We start from the raw sequence: 14,280 nt of genomic DNA, 5'->3' as shown, positions 1-14,280 counted from the left end.
AAAGAACGGATGTGATACTGATCATTCTGCTGATGATATCGACATATGACCCATAACAGCTACTGAGGGCCTAGCAGAGCTTCTGATGCCCTCTCTAGTCTCAGGTTGGGTCAATTTCTATAACCATCTGTGACGGATAAGTTTGTAGACTTTTCTGGCCTAGCAAGAACCCCTTTAACCCTTAGATATTCTTGCAATTAACTATTTGGAAGATATTGATTTAAACCTTGATTTAAGGTTTTCAACTTAAAGCAAATGGTGACTTGAGGGCTTTATAGATTGTCACTTCACCCTCAAGGATACCTCAGTTTCCAGCAGAAAGTATTACATGTTCTCCATTTTGGTTAACCTGAGCAAATGCATGCATTTTATTTTTTTCAGCTAATGAGTGAATGGTTCTGCCTGGTGGTCATGGTTCTGGTTTCTGTACTAAAGTGGTCTTTGTTCTTTCTTGCAGAAGTATGACCCAGATCTTTTCCGAATGGCCCTGCCTTGTCTTAGTGCTATAGCAGGGGCCTTGCCACCAGATTATTTAGATACCAGGATCTCAGCCACACTGGAGAAACAGATCTCTGTGGATGCAGATGGCAACTTTGACCCCAAACCTATCAATACCGTGAAGTGAGTCCAGAATCATCTCTAAACTGCTCCTGTATTTTGCCCAGTGGCTGGTGTTTCTCTTGCAGAAGGTAGCAAGAAATTTAAGCTTCCCTTCCTTCCCTCCTGCCAACACTGTTCATCATTTCCCTTGACACTACAAGTCACATCAGGCACTGGATTTTGTCCTCAACTTCTGAACGCTTAATCCATCTGTATCTGATTATATACTGTATTATTATATTCTAGGCTTTCTTTTCTGAAGGGTGGGGTTGGTTTATTTATTATAAGAGATGGATGCTCTCCACAAATAAATGTCGCCTGAGGCATTGCAAGAACCACCCTGACAAATGATGCAATTAATTTATTAATGAGTTTTTTGACAAAATCTTCGCTCTTTGTGAATTAGGCCTGTACAGTTCTAATAGCGTCATACATCAAAACAACCCCATAACTAACACTCAGCTGAGCTCCGGCAAAGCCTCAGCGTGTGGCAGAACAGCATCAGCAGGGCTGGCCCAGTGGCGTAGTGGTTAAGTTCGCATGCTCTGCTTCGATGGCTGGGGGTCATAGGTTCAGATCCCAGGTACAGACCTATGCACCACTTATCAAGCCATGCGGTGGTGCCATCCCCTATACAAAATAGAGGAAGATTGGCACAGATGTTAGCTCAGGGATGATCTTCCTCACCAAAAAAAAAAAGAAAAGAACAGCATAGGCTTCTTATTTGAGAGGCTGGACCTGCTCTTTGCCATGCCAAGAAATGGAACTTTGGAATAACCTACAATAGCACCTTTTAATTTCTTCCTCTGATTCTCCAGCATTCCTCACTGGTGAAGATTGGGCCATGGGCAAAATATTGGACAACATGTGCTCAATTTTGGCTTGTAGCAGTTCTGCCCCAGTTATGATCATGTGTCATAGGTCACACAGTTTTCATCTCCAGGTGCGTTTTAAAGGAAGAGCTCCAAAACTGCCTTAGAATGAGCAGGGAAAGCCAGACATCCTCTGTGAGCCCCTTGGACTTGTGCTCTGTGGCAGTAGTTCTCATATGAGAAGCATAGCCTGAGTCCTCCCCAGGGGCTGTCAGCTTTGGTAAGGTATAAAATTCATCTCTGGGAAAATTAAGTACACATTCCATCAGATGGAGCCTTGAGCTGAGTGGATGGTGGGAAAGAGAATTGAACCTGCTGTAAGGAAGAAGTAAGAGGCTGGGGCCAAAGAGAAGGCAGGTGCTGACTTTGGAGAATGTCACCCTATGAAAGGATAAGTGTGCTGCAGGATGACAAATGGTGTAATAACTTGAATGCTTTTATAAACATTATGAGACAGGGCTGTCCTCTAGCAATTGTGTGCTGATGATGAGTGGCTCCATGTTCTTTTGAGAGTTCTGATATCTTCACTATACCTTTGACATCAGTATGGCTCTTCAAGTAATGTGAGTAATGGGGACAGACTCTGGCTAACTTAAGCAGAAAAGGATATGGGGTCATTTTTAAAACCTAGTGAGAGGCTGACTAACCAGGCCTCAGCAGAGAGGAATCAAGGCAGAGCGACCGAATGGACAATCTCAATGTGTCCCCATTGGATGAATCACTTGAAGCGTTCGCTGCCCTGGTCTTACCCGATTCAAGATTCAAATTCCAGGGAGAGTGAGTCTGATTGGCCATTCAGATGCCCATTCCCGATGAGCCTGTGTGCACTGCAGGAAGACGTGCTCCTTAAGGGAAAATGGAGGTGCTGTTACGAACAAAAGAGACAAAAGCTGCTGGACTAACAGAAACAACAGGTGTCTACTCTATACTTCCATAACTCTAGTATTTAAACATGAGTCATGGAACCCAAAAACGTAGACAAGCTCTATTTTGTATTATTTGGTCCTCCAGCCACCCATGTCTGCCATTCCCAGATTGGAGCTGTGAGACGACAGGCCAGTGTCTTTGGATGAAGGGACTCTTGCTGTCTAACCTGGACAGATCTGGCCCAGGAGCCAAAGAGATTCTCCAGGAGCCAAGGGAACCCAGAGCCACTGGAGGGAGGCCACCTGTGTAGCAGAGGTGTCAGCAGAGACGTCTGATAAGCCGTGGGTGTGTGTGTGACCTAGTCCTGAATATGACACATCTTGAGCTCAGGAAGTTCACTTGTGTCTGGAGTCCACTTCAGCTTTGGGGTTAGCTGGTTGATCAAATCCAACTCTGCCAGCTGACTGTTGGTTCTGGCCAACTTTTCAGCACATCTGGCTGAAGTGCTTGGGGAGATTGTAATTTTTTTTTCCTCGTTTCACAGTTTCTCCTTGCCTGAAAAACTGGAATACATCGTCACCAAGTACGCTGAGCATTCACATGATAAATGGGCCTGTGACAAGGTAGGGATTATCATCCAACTGACAATTGTCAGGGGAAAAAAACAGCTCAAGAACATTAAAGGGTCCAATCCTGGAAATCTGCCTGATTTGTCTAAGTGACAGACTCGCCGTGCCAAGAGCATTCATTATTTCCAAGCAGCAATTTCCCAGGGTTGGTGGAAGTCGGAGAAACAGGCAGCGGCAGCTGCTAGTGCTGCTTTTTGTATTTCTCAAGAAAATGATCAATTCTGGGAGTGTTAACTTCTTAACATTGCAGTTCCTGGAGTTTGTGCCCAAGCACGTGCTTGTGTGTGTTTGACATAAATGCTTAATGTGGGGCAGGAGGCTTTCATTAAATTTTTTCTTTGAATGTAGCATTGGAAAAGGGAAAACGAAATTGAAAGCCTTTCCCTTGCATTTGGCTAGGAAGCTGAATTTTATTCCAGGGAGGATACACGTCTTCCTATGGCAGACAGCGGCAGAACTTCCAGACCCTCCTTCATTAAAAAGCCTGTCCATCTGGTGTTTAAAATTCGTCACCACATGAGGTCAGGCTGCTTAATAAGTTTAATTGCTCTGTCAGCCCTTTAATGCTGGCAGGCAAAGTGGGAGGAATGTGCCAAAGACATCCAGGATTCCTGTGGGCAGCCAGTTAAGATTGGCGCCATTGCTCAACTGCAGCTTACAGCATGTGACGGTGGGCCATCTCCACAGCAAGGCCACAGAAAGCACCACCATGCGGTTGCCCTGGGCATGGGACACCTTGAAGCACTGGCTCAGCCTCCATAATGGTCTGGGCTCAGCTCTTCCTCTTTCCTGAGTCCCTGTGGGGGCTGATGATAACGACAATCATTGTAACTGTAGAGTGGGCTAACACTCCATGATTCTAGAGCAGGGGTTGGCAAACTTTTCCTGTAAACGGCCAGATAGTAAACATTTTCGGCTTCGTGGGCCAGCCAGTCTCCGTTGCAACTACCCATCTCTGCTGTTGTAGCACAAAAGCAGCCATGGCAACACGTAAGGGAGCGTGCCTGTGTTCCAATAAAACTTTATTTATAAAAGGTGGTTGGTGGGATTTGGCCCAAGGACTGTAGTTTGCTGACCCTTGCTCCAGAGCGTCTGTGTTTTCTCAGCACTCTGTACATATGCCCATTTGACCAGCCTATCAGTTAGGGGAAAGGGATGCCTCCACGTATCCATAGCAATATCCAGTCCCTCCCTCACCATGTGGATTTTACCTCCTCCGTCTCTCTTGAATTTTTGTAGAGTTCTCTCTCTCCCCATGCCCTGGCTTTAATCCAGGCTACCATCATCTTTTGCCCAGACGATGTGATAACCTCCTAACTAGTCTGCCCATGTGCGTTTTCTCCAGTCTGTTCTTCACGCTGCAGGGGGTTGATAGTTTCCGTGTGCAAATTTGGTCATATTCTACCACTGCTCTCTGGCCCAGCCACTTCTCCTTATTAAAATCCCTTAATAGCTTCTAACTATTTTTAATATAAAGCTCAAAATCCTTACTATGGCCTGATAGGCACTGCCAGATCTGGCCTCTGCTACCATCTCTAGCCTCATCTCTCCCTTCACCTTCTGCCCTCCAGCCACACGCCCTGCTTTTAGCCCCCTACCCACACACCCCCACACGCACACACACATGCACACTACACGTGCCTGAAACCCTCCTCTGTCTGAGCCACGTACCCATCTGCACTCACATACGTGCACACACCACTCACCAACTCATCCGTCGAGTATCCATCCAAGTGTGAATTCCTGGGATGCCTCTTCCCCAGATTTCTCAGATACAGGCCTTCTTAGCACCTGGCTCTTTTCCTTCATAGTATTTTTATAGTGATTTTATATGGTTATATTTATAACAATTATACATTTATACCAGTTCTCAACGATACATTTACTGGTGTGGTATTTGATTAATATCTCTCTCTTCCACTAGACTGTCAGCTTCATGTTTACAAGGAAATATGGTTGCTCACCATTGCCAGGTGGGCATTGATTTTCTAACAAGGAAAGGGATATTTTTCCCTGCCCTCAAGAACCTCACAGGCTTGTGGGAGAAACAAAATAAACCAGCTCTTGTGGTATGAGTTGTTCAGTGCTGTGATGGGCATGAGCGCAGGATTAGAGCGCATAGGAGGGGTCCCTAATCCAATAGTGGGGGTCCAGGGATGCTTCCTCGAGCTGGTGACATCTACAGTATGTAATAAAGGATGGGTGATTCTTCAGACACAGGGAAGCAAGTGCATTGCAGGCCATAGGAGCAGCAGTTGCAGACTCAGAGAAGCGAGAGAGAGTTTGGTAGCTTTAGGGAGCCATAGTTTGATATGGCAGGATCATGGAGGAGGGCAGGGAAAGAAGGGTGAGAGATGAGTCTGGAGAGGTCAACAGGATCTTTGCTACAGCTTTAGAGGCCAGAAAGAGTTTGGATTTTACCATGATGTCAGCTGGAAGTCAGAAAATTTTAAAGCAGTAGAGTGCCCTGATCAGGGTGGTTTTATAAATATCATCTGATAGTTGTATAAAAAATGGAGTTCTGGGCTGGCCCTGTGGCCCACTGGTTAACTTCAGTGCTTCAGTGGCCCAGGTTCAATTCCCAGGTGTGGACCTACACCACTCAGAAGCCATGCTGTGGTGGTGACCCACATACAAAATAGAAGAAGATTGGCACAGATGTTAGCTCAGCGACAATTTTCCTCAAGCAAAAAGAGGATGATTGGCAACAGATGTTAGCTCAGGGCCAATCTTCCTCACACACACAAAAAACACACAATGGAGTTTATGCAGAGGTGGCGAGACTGGAGGCAGGGAGACAGCTTAGGAAGCTATTGCAGTGATCCAGGTGAGAGCTGGTGGGGGCCTGAACTAAAATACTGGCAGGGAAGCTAGGGAGAGGCAGACAAATGAAGAGGTCTCAGAGGTTGAACCCATGTGAGAAGGTGCACAGGAGAAGGGGGTGTCAAGGAAGATGCCCATATTTCTGGCTTGGAAAGTGAGTGTAAGCTTGCGCCATTCATGGAAATACGGGGAACCCAAGAGGAGGAGCCATATAGAGAAATAAAATGTTGGGTTCTGTTTCAGACATGTTGAGAGGTACCTGTGGAACATCCAAGCAGAGCTTAAATAGGTTTGGAAATTAGGAGGGAGATCTGGGCTAGAAATACAGATTTGAGATTAGTCCATTTGTGGACCATGGGCCTAGATTAGATCACCCAGGGAGAGTGTGCCTCTTGAGAAAGGACAGAAACTGGAGAAACACACACATTAACAGGGGGCAGAGGCAGAGACTGAGGAGCAGTAGGAAGCTATGGGCCATGAGGTTATGGAAATCAGGGACTCTTACTTGTCTGTGTATCCACAGTGCCGAGGACAGAGCCTGGCACATACTGTAGTAGTCATTCAACCAATATTTGTTGAATGTCTTTTGAAACTCTTAAACTTCTATGACTCTAGGAAACATGCATTGCTACAATTTGGTATGGGCTTGGTGGGCAAGGGGTGCAAACCAAATCAGCCCCCTCCATGCCGTGGGCAGGCAGTCCAGTCCTCACAGGCCTTTTAGCCTTGACATCTGTCCTTGCCTGTGAACGTGACACACGAACTCAAGAATCATTGTTCTCAGAGTCTTTTGACTCTGAGAGTCTGTCTCAAGTGTGTCTGAAACACAAGTGAGTAAGTGGAGTGGACAGCAACTAAAGCAAGAAGGGATAAAGGAACAGAGTTCAAGATTCAGGGGGCAGAGAGCCTGACGGCCTTAAAGCATCAATTAGACATTTTCAAGGGGAATTTCCAAGCTCTGTCACATCCCATTATTCCATTCAGTGAAAATAGAAGCATGGATTTGGGTCACACAGCGGGGCTCTTTGGGTGCCAAGGGGATTTAAACTGAGAACATTTCTACAGAGTCAGAATGGATGGAAATACGGAATTTCCCTGGATGAAAATGTGAAGACCCATCCATTGATAAGGCCTTTCAAGACGTTAACGGAGAAGGTAAGGAACCGGCCTCTGGTAATGCTGAGTGGCCATGCTGATTTTCTTTCCTTGGGAATTGTATCAGATGGTCAGAGGAGTTCAGGTCACAGTCACCTTCCAGTTCCTTAGAGACTTTCCGGAACTAGGTAAACTCCTTGGGAGCTCGCCAGTGGGCAACAGCCCTAGAACCAGTTTCCAAGAGCCCAGCCTTACCTTCTGTTCTTTGGCTCTGAGATCCCTGTGGAGAAAGAAGCCCCGGTCAGCACTTAGAGGCTGGGCCAAAATGGATTTGTAGTTCACTTGCAACTGAACTAGGAAAGGCTTTGGTTAAATTGTTGAGGTGGGGGGGTTGGGGGGTGGTGAATTGCTAGAGAAAATTCAGAGAGAAATGATTTCCAATCATGGAAGATAAAGGGAGTAGAGAAGAGAGTCCCCAAGGAAATATGGACAGGTCTCTTGGGGTATTTTTAAGAAATTTGGTTAAACACAGCTCTGAATTCCTATCCTGCAGTCAGTAAGAAGAGTTCTTTGTAAGCTTTAGGTCTAGTATCACAGGTGAATGATGGCATGTGTATCTTTGTATACATATTGACCATCTATAAAATTGTGCATAGCTCTAAAGAAAATTCTAGATCTAAGAAATTCTGTTTCTCAAGCTCAAAGGAGAGCTTTGTGCAAGTGCATTTTGAGAACATCCCATCTTAAACAGCTACTAGAACATGAGGAGTTGCTCTCCTGTTCTTGCCCTCTATATCCACAAACCTTTGATAATGTCTGGTACATTCCCCTTGAAGAGAGGAGACTGTAGGGTCTCTTAACATCAGAAAGACTGATTACAGGTTTCAGGTGAGATGCTGCAGAGGGTATTTTGATGTAGTGCGAGGAGACTGGAGCCAATTAGCACTCCTGTCCACCTCGGGGTCCAACTTCCCCAGGGATACAGGGTGGTCAGAGTGCCAGGGTGTGCTCTGCAAAGCTCTTCTGCACACATTTTCTTCCAGGAGAAGGAAATTTATCGCTGGCCTGCCAGGGAGTCCCTGAAAACCATGCTGGCCGTGGGCTGGACGATAGAGAGGACCAAAGAAGGAGATGCCCTAGTTCAACAGCGGGAAAATGAGAAGCTTCGCAGCGTGTCCCAGGCCAGCCAGGTATGACATCATGCCCAGAGGCCGACACTGGGCCAGCTGAGCCCATGAGAATCAGGGAAAGCTCTCCACGGGGTATCAGGGGCGAGAAGCACAAACAATCTTTTGGGACACATCTTTGGCAGCTGAAGTCGGGGATGCTGGGAAGGGTAAGGAAAATAATGGCAAACCCAGTGATTCTGCCTCTGCTTTCCCAGGGCAACAGCTACAGCCCTGCTCCCCTGGACCTGTCCAATGTCGTGCTCTCCAGAGAGCTCCAGGTCAGTGCTGATGCTTTTAGAACAGCAATAACTTGCTTTGTAAGACCCCTCAAGTGCAGGACATATTACCCTCCAAAGAGTTAAAAAATTTGAAAAAAAAAAAGAAAGGAAAGAATGCCTAGAACACATCACCACTAAAATGTCAAAATTGAAGAGGTTCACATGGTACAGAGACCACAAGGAAAGTCTCAGCAGAATTAGCCCATCATCTAAGAGAGTGAGGCTTTACACTCCTTCCGGGGACATCATCACAGGTGATGACTCAATAAAAGGAAGAACAAACAGCAAATTACTGTAGTAAAACCCAACACAGACTGATAACAGCTGGAGAAATAACTAGTGACAAAACTAATCACAGCTGGGAAAAATATGTGAAACAACCCTTGGGTGGGGATGCTCACCTGGTCCCGGGAAGTCCCCCCAAAAGTAAGGACATGTGCCTATCCCATAGTGAATTCACTCACATTGCCCATGATGGTGCAGACAAGCAACCATTGCAGGATTTAGGGACGTACAACCAAGAGGATGGACTCAAAAGCCCTGAGCTGCCTCCTCCCATTTCTCCCTCCTGCGCACATTGGTGGCCATGGCCGGCCCAGCCTGGGACGTTTACTCCTCAAAGAATCCATCAGACCAACCCTTTGGATCTTAGGCCATCCTTCATTTCAGGTCACTGTTTTATGAGCCTTATAAAGATGGATTCTATTTGAGAAATCTTATTTGCAGCACTTTTCTCCTACATGTGATTATTCTTAATTGCTAAGCTAAAGGCTTTCAGGAATTCTAGATTTTTGCTTAACCCCCACTTCCAGCTCCCTATCTCAGGTCGGAAATAAGATACTGAACTTCTATGACAAATGAAATGCCTCCAGAATGCAGTTTCAAATGGAAATGTGTGTTTCTCCTAAATGCATCAAACTGCCAGAATAATAAGTTACAAGGGAAGGACAGAATTAGAAATTGTTTTCTGTGTGTATGAGAAGATATAAAACTAATGAGGTGCATAAGCACAGACTAATTAATGATGGGAGACACTCCACAATGTGCCGTTAGCGTGTGGTGGTGTTCTGTTCCCAAGGCTGCCTGAAATAGCCTGGCAGATATGAACCCATTTTTCTTTCTTGCCTTCTCTCTGACTATCATCTCCTTGGTGGGACACAGGGAATGGTGGAGGTCGTGGCTGAGAACTATCACAATATCTGGGCCAAGAAGAAGAAGCTGGAGCTGGAGAGCAAAGGTGAGCCAGGTTTACAACATCCCCCACCAAAGGTGAGCTGGGGGGGCAGGTATGTGTTTCTTAGAAGTGCAAAGGGAGAGCCAAATATTTTGTCATCTCTCACTTTACTGACCCCAGGTGGCGGCAGTCACCCTCTTTTGGTACCATATGACACCTTGACTGCCAAGGAAAAGTTCAGGGACCGAGAGAAGGCGCAGGACTTGTTTAAATTCCTCCAAGTGAATGGCATCGTCGTTTCTAGGTAAGTCATCTTCCAGAGGATGTTAGTGGGGTGGGGCGGGCTTGTGGGCGTGGTCTCTCCCTCTCTAGGTGTTTAATCACCTGCCTACAACACGGATCAGAGTAAGGATAGCCGTTGAGTCTTTTGAAATGAGAAAATTTGTATTTTGGAGACTGAAGCCCTCCTTTATGACATAAACGGGACTGCTCGATATCAATTTTTAAAAATCAGTTACAGCAAAGAATCGTGACAAATTATATATATATACTTTACACATTTAATTTTAACTTCAAACATATAAACATGCATTCATTCACAAATCTTGTGCTATAGGCCCCAAAACCTTGTCTTTGTATGTTGTCTTACCAATTGGATTTATAAACAACATCCATAATGCATCCTCAAAGCTCTGGAATTTGGGCTTGTTTAAAGAGCAGGGAGAATTAAGGCACATTCAAAACAATGTAAGTGCGGTATTCTTCTAGGTGTTTTTTTTTTCCACTTCCTCCCCTATCTTTTACAGCTGTCTCACTCGTACCTGATTCAAAAACCATGTATTGGGAACCTTGCAATTGTAGGTCTTTGCAAAATATGCACCTTAGTTCTCATAGAATCAACGGTTCTCTTCATACTTTTATTTTGTTGTTTTACATGTTTAATTAAATTACGTAATACGAGTAAGTATAACTGACATAAACAGTCTTTGAACAAAGGGAACTGATTCTTATGAAGACACAACTCCACTAGAGAGGTTGAATGAATCGTGCTTTCCTAAGACATTTTATCTCAAACTTATGTTTATCATAATGTTTTATATGAGGATGGTCTTGGCTGCTTAAGTCTTAAAGGTAGAAGGTCAAATGTCAATGGTAGGCTGTGCTTCGTAGGGTCATGCTTGCTGAGTCCTTTGAAAAACAAGCTAGCGTTCCCATTCTGATATAGCCATTCCTCCTAAAAGAAATGTTTGCTGAGCCAGCTGCTGTTTCTTCTTTTGGTTTCCTACAGAATTTTCGCCACTGAATGGCCAAAACCCAAATAAAAATCTATACAAATATTTCTATTGTAGCTCATATGAAAAAATAATAAAACTTATTTGCCGTATTGTCAGCAGGAAAGGTCAGGCAGCAGGAGACAGCCTCTGGGGAAGCATTTGAGAAAGACTCCCATCGTCATTTTAATCCTGTTCTTAACACCAAGATAAATGTGTACTGTGATTTGCGGATAAATAACTGGCTCACAGAAATGAAAAATTCCTCTTTACTATGACTAAATAGGAAATCGTAGAAATAGGGGAAAAAAGGAAAAAGATAATTGGATTCAGCAAATATATCCTGGTAGCTATTTACCATGTGCCAGAGCCCGTGTACAGATGAGGAAGCCAGATCCCTGTCACCACGGAGAATTCCTGGTTGCCTGCTCCCCGCGCCTCGGATCTCTCCACCCTCAGCTTCCCCGTCGCTCCATGGCAGCCCGTTCTTCCCAGTGCTCAAGCCAAAAACCTTGACTCTTCTCCTTTTCTTCCAACCCGCAACCAATCCTTCAGGAAATCCTGATGGTTCTACCTCTGACCACTTCTCACCCCCTCCATGCTGTCACTATCTTTGCTGAAGGAACCTTCCACCCAGGGCTCCCTGTTTCAACACTTGCTCCCCACAGTCAATTTTAAACCTAACAATAGAGTAATTCTGTTACATATCATATCGTTCCTTTATTCAAAACTTTCAATAGCTTCCCATCCTAGAGCAAAAACAAAATTCTAAGGCTGGCCCACAGGGCCCTAACGATTTACTCCACTGCTCGCCCCACACCCCTCTCGCTGCCTGCTCACTTCCGTTCTGTCCACGCTAACCTCTGCCGTATTCCTTCAACCCAGCGTGCATGTTCCTGCCTCAGGACCTTTGCACCACCACGCCCCGTGCCTGGAAAGCTCTTTCCCCAGATGTCCCCATGAGACCAGCACTGATTACCCATCGTGACACTACAGTGCTTGCCCCCACTTCAGGCACTCCTGGGCCCTTTTGTCCTGCTTTAATTTTTCTTTTTTTCACAAAATTATGAACTTCTAGCATCCCACATAATTTATATTTTGTTTTATATGTTGTTTGTGTCTGTTTCCAGCTAGCATGTAAGTTCCATGAGGGCAGGGATTCTGGTTTGCATCTCTGGTTTATCCCCAGCTCAATAGTTGCTGCATGAATGATAAAGATCTTTCTGAAAAATCTTTTCACAAATTACTGTAGTGCAGATGTTGGGTGCTCACAGAGGCAAGTTCCAAGTGCAAGGGGAAATCAGTCAGATGATGACTCTGCTCACTAAGCCAGGTTCACACTGGGAAAATAAAGTTGACACAGGTAGGATGCTGATGCTCCAAAGTCACGTTGTTATCTCTGTTATCTTCCTGGGGTTTACCCATTTCCAACCTAGAGGTATCAAGGATATGGAGCTGGATGCCTCCTCCATGGAAAAGAGATTTGCCTATAAATTTTTGAAGAAGGTTCTGAAATATGTTGATTCCGCTCAAGAGTTTATTGCCCATTTGGGTAAGTGTCATTGTGAAATATCACAAAAATGTGTACTTCTCATAGTAACTCACAGCATCAAAAACAATTTGATATTCCTTTATCAAGGAATGATGTGTTCATGTTGCAGGTGTTCATGATTCATTTAGGCATATGGTTTTAGGGACAAAATGGTAGCTGAGAATTTTTTTCCCCCCAGCTTAAAAAAATCAGTTTCCTCCTTGGTTCCCCTACTGGGTTTGATTGAACCATTTTCCATTTTTCATATAACTCATCCAATTTTAACTTTTCCATTGTTTTGCCTGGTGGTTGTGGGCATATGACTCAACCTCCCTAAAGCTACTTTCTCATCCATAAAGTGGAGAAAGGGTAGTGAAGCAGTTTAGAGAACTGACACAAGAAACAACTCACCAGCACGACTGGGAAGTGCTTTGTAAAATATAAGATAATTTGTAAAATCAGATGGCCTTTTCATGACCTTTGGAAAAGCTGCTCTGTTTCTAAAATGCTGTGACTGTTTTTGTTTTAGTTTTCTTTAACTCTGGCCAACTTTGTGTTACTTTTGTCTTTGTAGAAGCCATTGTCAGCAGTGGGAAAACGGAAAAGTCTCCCCATGACCAGGAGATCAAATTCTTTGCCAAAGTAAGTGGCTCTCTGCACTAAACCAAATTACTTTCTTCTTAGGATCTATACAATTTAGGGTACACATTAAGCTGATCCAACAAAGATATCCAAAATTCCAATAGCTTCGATGAGATGGACATGTATTTCTCTGTCGTGGAACAGTGCCAAGGCAGGTGGTGGTCCAAGGAGGTAGGCAGCCTGCTCTCCTCCACACCATCACGCAGGGACCCAAGTTCTTCCTCTACTGATGCTCCACCATCTCCTAAGGTGTGGCCAGTGTGGTCCAAACAGGCTAACCTGTACAACATCTGTGGGAAAGGGAGAAGGAAAGGGGAGGGCAAGCTACTTTTTTTAAATAGTTTTATCCCCGTGGCTGGAACTTAGACGTTTTAGCCTCGCCTGCCTACAAGAGAGACTGGGTAATGCATTCTCTAGCTGGGTGACCCCGTGCTAAAACATTGGGGTTTCTGTTGCTAAGAGAAAGAAGGGGAAAATGAATTTGGGTGTCAGTGAGCAGTCTCTGCCATACAACCCTACTCAGAGGACTAAATGCATGGGAGGCCTTGGCATAGCCTTGTCTGAGAGGCAGACACAGAACACTCAATGTTAGTAGTGCCAGGCCAGGCCTCAAGTGTACCTGCTGGATGCTGTGCCCAAGAAACCATGTCTAAGTACAGATGTCCCATAGGACTCTCCTGAAAATGCTGACTCAAGGCCGTACTCATATTTCTTTGGTCCCTCGGTGGGTGGCCCTATCCTTTCACATATCTCCAAGGCTTCTGGCTTCAGGGCATAGAAGAGGAAAATGTGTTGAAAACTGGGATATTCCAGAACCAGTGTTCAGAGGCTTATTGTTCACTGAGACTGAACTTTTTCAAAGGAAACAAAGGAAGAGCTTTGGCTAGCTTCCAAGAAGTTAATTTCTGGCGGATTTTCCAGGTTCTCCTCCCACTGGTTGACCAGTATTTCACCAATCACCACCTCTACTTCCTGTCTTCACCTCTGAAGCCACTTAGCAGCAGTGGGTATGCCTCCCATAAGGAGAAAGAAATGGTGGCCAGGTGAGTCTACAAAAGAAAGAGATGGTCTTGGTGCTGGTGTGATTTATACAAAACTCCATACTCCTGGGGACTAAGTGGTGAATCTTTTGGAGAAATAAACTATAGCCTGATGATGGGTAGCTCAGAGGTTTTGGTTATCATCTTGGTTTTAAAAGTAATTTTATTCATACTTATCTATGTGTTATTTTGGCAACCAAGAGAAGTGCACTGTTTGGGGGTATCAGTAGGGCTTGGGAAAAATTTATAAACTCAGGTGAACTTCTATCCTGAAATAACATTTAGAAAG

The 14,280-nt window shown here is 44.8% G+C and overlaps 1 protein-coding gene across 1 annotated transcript in view; it reads left to right on the top strand.

The window, feature by feature from the left end:
* The window catches only part of RYR3 (ryanodine receptor 3), a 269,878-nt gene that overhangs the window by 165,517 nt on the left and 90,081 nt on the right, over window positions 1-14,280 (top strand). The window contains 10 exon segments of the mRNA XM_087429068.1: window positions 458-621; window positions 2,884-2,962; window positions 6,857-6,946; window positions 7,930-8,076; window positions 8,271-8,333; window positions 9,495-9,570; window positions 9,688-9,811; window positions 12,215-12,330; window positions 12,884-12,951; window positions 13,873-13,994. Coding sequence (XP_087285194.1) covers window positions 458-621; window positions 2,884-2,962; window positions 6,857-6,946; window positions 7,930-8,076; window positions 8,271-8,333; window positions 9,495-9,570; window positions 9,688-9,811; window positions 12,215-12,330; window positions 12,884-12,951; window positions 13,873-13,994 — 1,049 coding nt within the window.

The sequence above is a fragment of the Ceratotherium simum genome, chromosome 3 (genome assembly GCF_057802395.1).
Source record: "Ceratotherium simum simum isolate JZ-2026a chromosome 3, ASM5780239v1, whole genome shotgun sequence".
Classification (NCBI taxonomy): Eukaryota; Metazoa; Chordata; class Mammalia; order Perissodactyla; family Rhinocerotidae; genus Ceratotherium; species Ceratotherium simum.
This window is presented reverse-complemented; position numbering and strand designations above follow the sequence as displayed.